The 3,204-nt window shown below is 31.4% G+C and overlaps 1 protein-coding gene across 4 annotated transcripts in view; it reads right to left on the reverse strand.

Annotated features, from left to right (window-relative positions):
- LOC106469185 (zinc finger RNA-binding protein-like) overlaps positions 1 to 2,086 on the reverse strand; it is a 67,294-nt gene extending 65,208 nt beyond the window's left edge. For all 4 annotated transcript variants that reach the window (XR_002612817.1, XM_022397624.1, XM_022397623.1 and 1 more), the window contains exon 1: positions 2,020 to 2,086. Coding sequence is in view for 3 of the 4 variants with exons in the window: in XM_022397624.1 (XP_022253332.1) it covers positions 2,020 to 2,084 (65 nt within the window). In the remaining variant the exon portion in view is untranslated. The remainder of the gene's footprint in view (positions 1 to 2,019) is intronic.
- Between the last annotated feature and the right edge of the window lie 1,118 nt (positions 2,087 to 3,204).

Genomic DNA, 3,204 nt, shown 5'->3' on the forward strand with positions numbered 1-3,204 from the left:
ATATATATATATGTAATATTTGTAACCATAATTTTATGTATTCTATTGTCTGTCAGTCTTACATTGAATTTAAAAGTAATATCTAATTGTTAAATGTATAATTTGTTGGTAATATTAATAATTATATCAATATAGGTAATTTGTTTGGAACTAAGTCACAGAACAACATGCTTTTACAAAGGTAAGGTTAAGGTGAAATAGAAATCTCACTATGTCACTATGAAGTAAATATTGAAAGACCCTCTGAGCAGTCCTTAGTTTAATATATGACTTGCACATTTTTAACATTTAAAGATTAATAAAAATTCAACATACTTGACACTTGGCTGACATTTAAATGTCAAACTAAGCTATTAACACCCCTATCATAAAAAAAGATTATAAGCATGTAAAACAATACTAAACTGTCTAGAATAACAAGTCTGAAAATCATAGTACTACAAGTTCTTTGGATCTAGCCATGCCCTATGCTATGATATCAAGCAGACTGTTACCAAGCCAGCATACTGTCTGTTTAGAGTTCCAATTCATTTTTTTACTTGCTGTCAGTTGGAATTGTGCAGACGTGTGTGTGTGCATATATATTAGCTTATGAATTATCAAATAAGGACCACAAAGTTTATTACATGGCTTTGTTATTTCAAATTAAATGAATAAAAAGTATCTATTAATGGTTTTAAAGTTTTGTTTGTGTTTTGAAACACAAGTTTCTGGATGCAAGAAAACATATCTTAACAATGAAGAGCATGAAGACAAGCTACTGTTTGATGTAATGTTACTGACTCTGACTTATTAAGCACTCACCAACCATCGCTCTGTTTTTGGTGTCAACATTCACTCATTGTTCACTGACAAATAGCAGAGGAATGTTTAGTTTGTGATGTTCTTTTTATAGTCAATTTACAACAAGTAGAAGAACAAATGCCTTGAAACAAAGAGTGAGAATACTGTAGACTTTTTCATCTGTTGCTTGGTGTACAATAATTTAGCATTTTGATTATGGGAGATTTATGTATTCGCAACAGCACTAATGCATGCTCCATGGCATACTAAGATTCTCCGCAAAGTTCTAATTATAAACGCTATATATACATTTCACACTATATGAACCTTGACATCTCTGAGAACAATATTTTATAAAGTTGATGCCTTTACCATAAGATTAAATATTCTAAAAGAATCAAATAAGTTCAATAATATCTAAGTTAATATGCTTAACTAATGTAAATCAAATGAGCTGAATAAAACAGTAAACTTGAAGAATATTAGTTATTAACAGTAGTATATGTAGGTATTTGAATTTTAATCTTACAGATATTCTGCCATTAATTCCTTGTAACGCCAAACTTTCAGATATTTATAGCATAATATCTAAAACTGAAAGCAGAAATACAATGCTAGTACAAGAAGTAGCAATACAAAATGTAAGAATAGTATCAATGTTCATACAATTTCAAGTAACGCTAACTGACTGTGGTAGCCATACAAACACTAACAGCAACAATGACACAGTAGTCTGTACTAACAAAGCGTTAGGCCTACTTTTTCAAGTTTTTCGCGTTAGCTAAAGCATCACAAAGTCGTGTTTATATCTATATAGTTTCTCATTTTCTGTACACCATCGAAAACTTTTGAAAAGGTAGTTTTATTTTTCACTCTTCTGAACATTAAATAAGCAAAGTATAAAGAGGCGAGTGCTAATATTTTTAAGTAATAATAACCAGAATTGCAGTAAATATACCGAAGCTATAAATATTACTAAGTTATAGACTATAGCCTTTTAACTTTAAGTTATATTGGTACCGTTCAAAAGTACGACTACGAGACATAGTACTATTAGTATTACAATTAATATATTTATTACGTATACCAACTAAAAAATGCCGGTAGTTAAGTACTTCATTTACACTTTTTACATATTTCCTAAAAGAAAGAATTAAATTAATCTCAAAGTCGTTTCTTTATTCATGTAAACATTACGCGTTTTTTTGGACAACGTAATTAATATAACATCCTTACCCATACTGAACACCACCGGCGGTAAAGCTGTAATAATTGTTCGTCGCCATTTTCCTGAAAGACATTTGGAAAATCACGTGATTCCACTACATGCCCGGATATAGCTTTATAAATGACTCATTGTCAAAGAATGTTGCAAATAATTTCTAATTAATATTGACAACGCAATTAATTATCTGAATAATATATTCATCAATGAAATTTTGTATATATTATATTGCCTTTAAGCTATTTAGATTCATACAGCATTTCTTTTTCAAAGATAAAATAATTAGGAATGGGCAACAATCAAGAAAGTGAAACAGTTTATGGACTTGGGAGGTATTCTTTATTTTCTCAGTTGTTAGGTTTGTTTGTTTGGAATTAAGCACAAAGCTACACAATGGGCTATCTGTGCTCTGCGCACCACGGGTATCGAAACCCGGTTTTTAGCGTTCTAAGTCCTCAGACATACCGCTGTGCCACTGGGGGGGGGGGCAGTTGTTAGAAAAAGGTATTGGAATCACCTTTTGGAAATAAATATTTTACTTAGATTTAATCCCAATTTATTATTTTTACGTCTACTGTTTTAAAAACTGGATACCACAAGGAAATATTATAACTGCGAGTCATGTTTCTCTTTACTGAAAATAACCTTTCTTAAATACTCTGTTCCGATAATATCTTCCACCTTTTAGCCTATAAACTTTCTTAACATACTTAAAAACTCTATCACTTGCTAATCAAACCACTGTTTAATTTCGAGGCGATTATTTTTCTTCAAACCATGAATCTCTCTCTTTTTTTTTTTCTGACGTTGGGTGACTTCTGCTATATAAATTTTACATGTTTTGGTTTTATTTTAGTTTTAGTTGTTTATCATTTTCGTTAGACAAAATCTACATATGCAATATCGCCTCTGTTACTAACAGCCACGAATGACTATTTCTACTTCCCATAGGCCCACCAGTGGTACAGCAGTATCTCTGCTGACTTACAACACAAGAAACCGGGTTTCGATACTTGTGGTGGGCAGAGCACAGACAGCCATTTATGTAACTTTGTGCTTAACTACAAACACCCAATCTAACTTCCCATAGGTTCTTCTAGTTAATGTGTCCAATTATGATACACGGGCAGATCAGACTATTGTGGAATATAAGTAGATCACGGGTTTCTATCTTTTTGTAGCACTATAATATCATA

Source organism: Limulus polyphemus, unplaced genomic scaffold (genome assembly GCF_000517525.1).
Source record: "Limulus polyphemus unplaced genomic scaffold, Limulus_polyphemus-2.1.2 Scaffold3344, whole genome shotgun sequence".
In the NCBI taxonomy this organism is placed as follows: domain Eukaryota; kingdom Metazoa; phylum Arthropoda; class Merostomata; order Xiphosura; family Limulidae; genus Limulus; species Limulus polyphemus.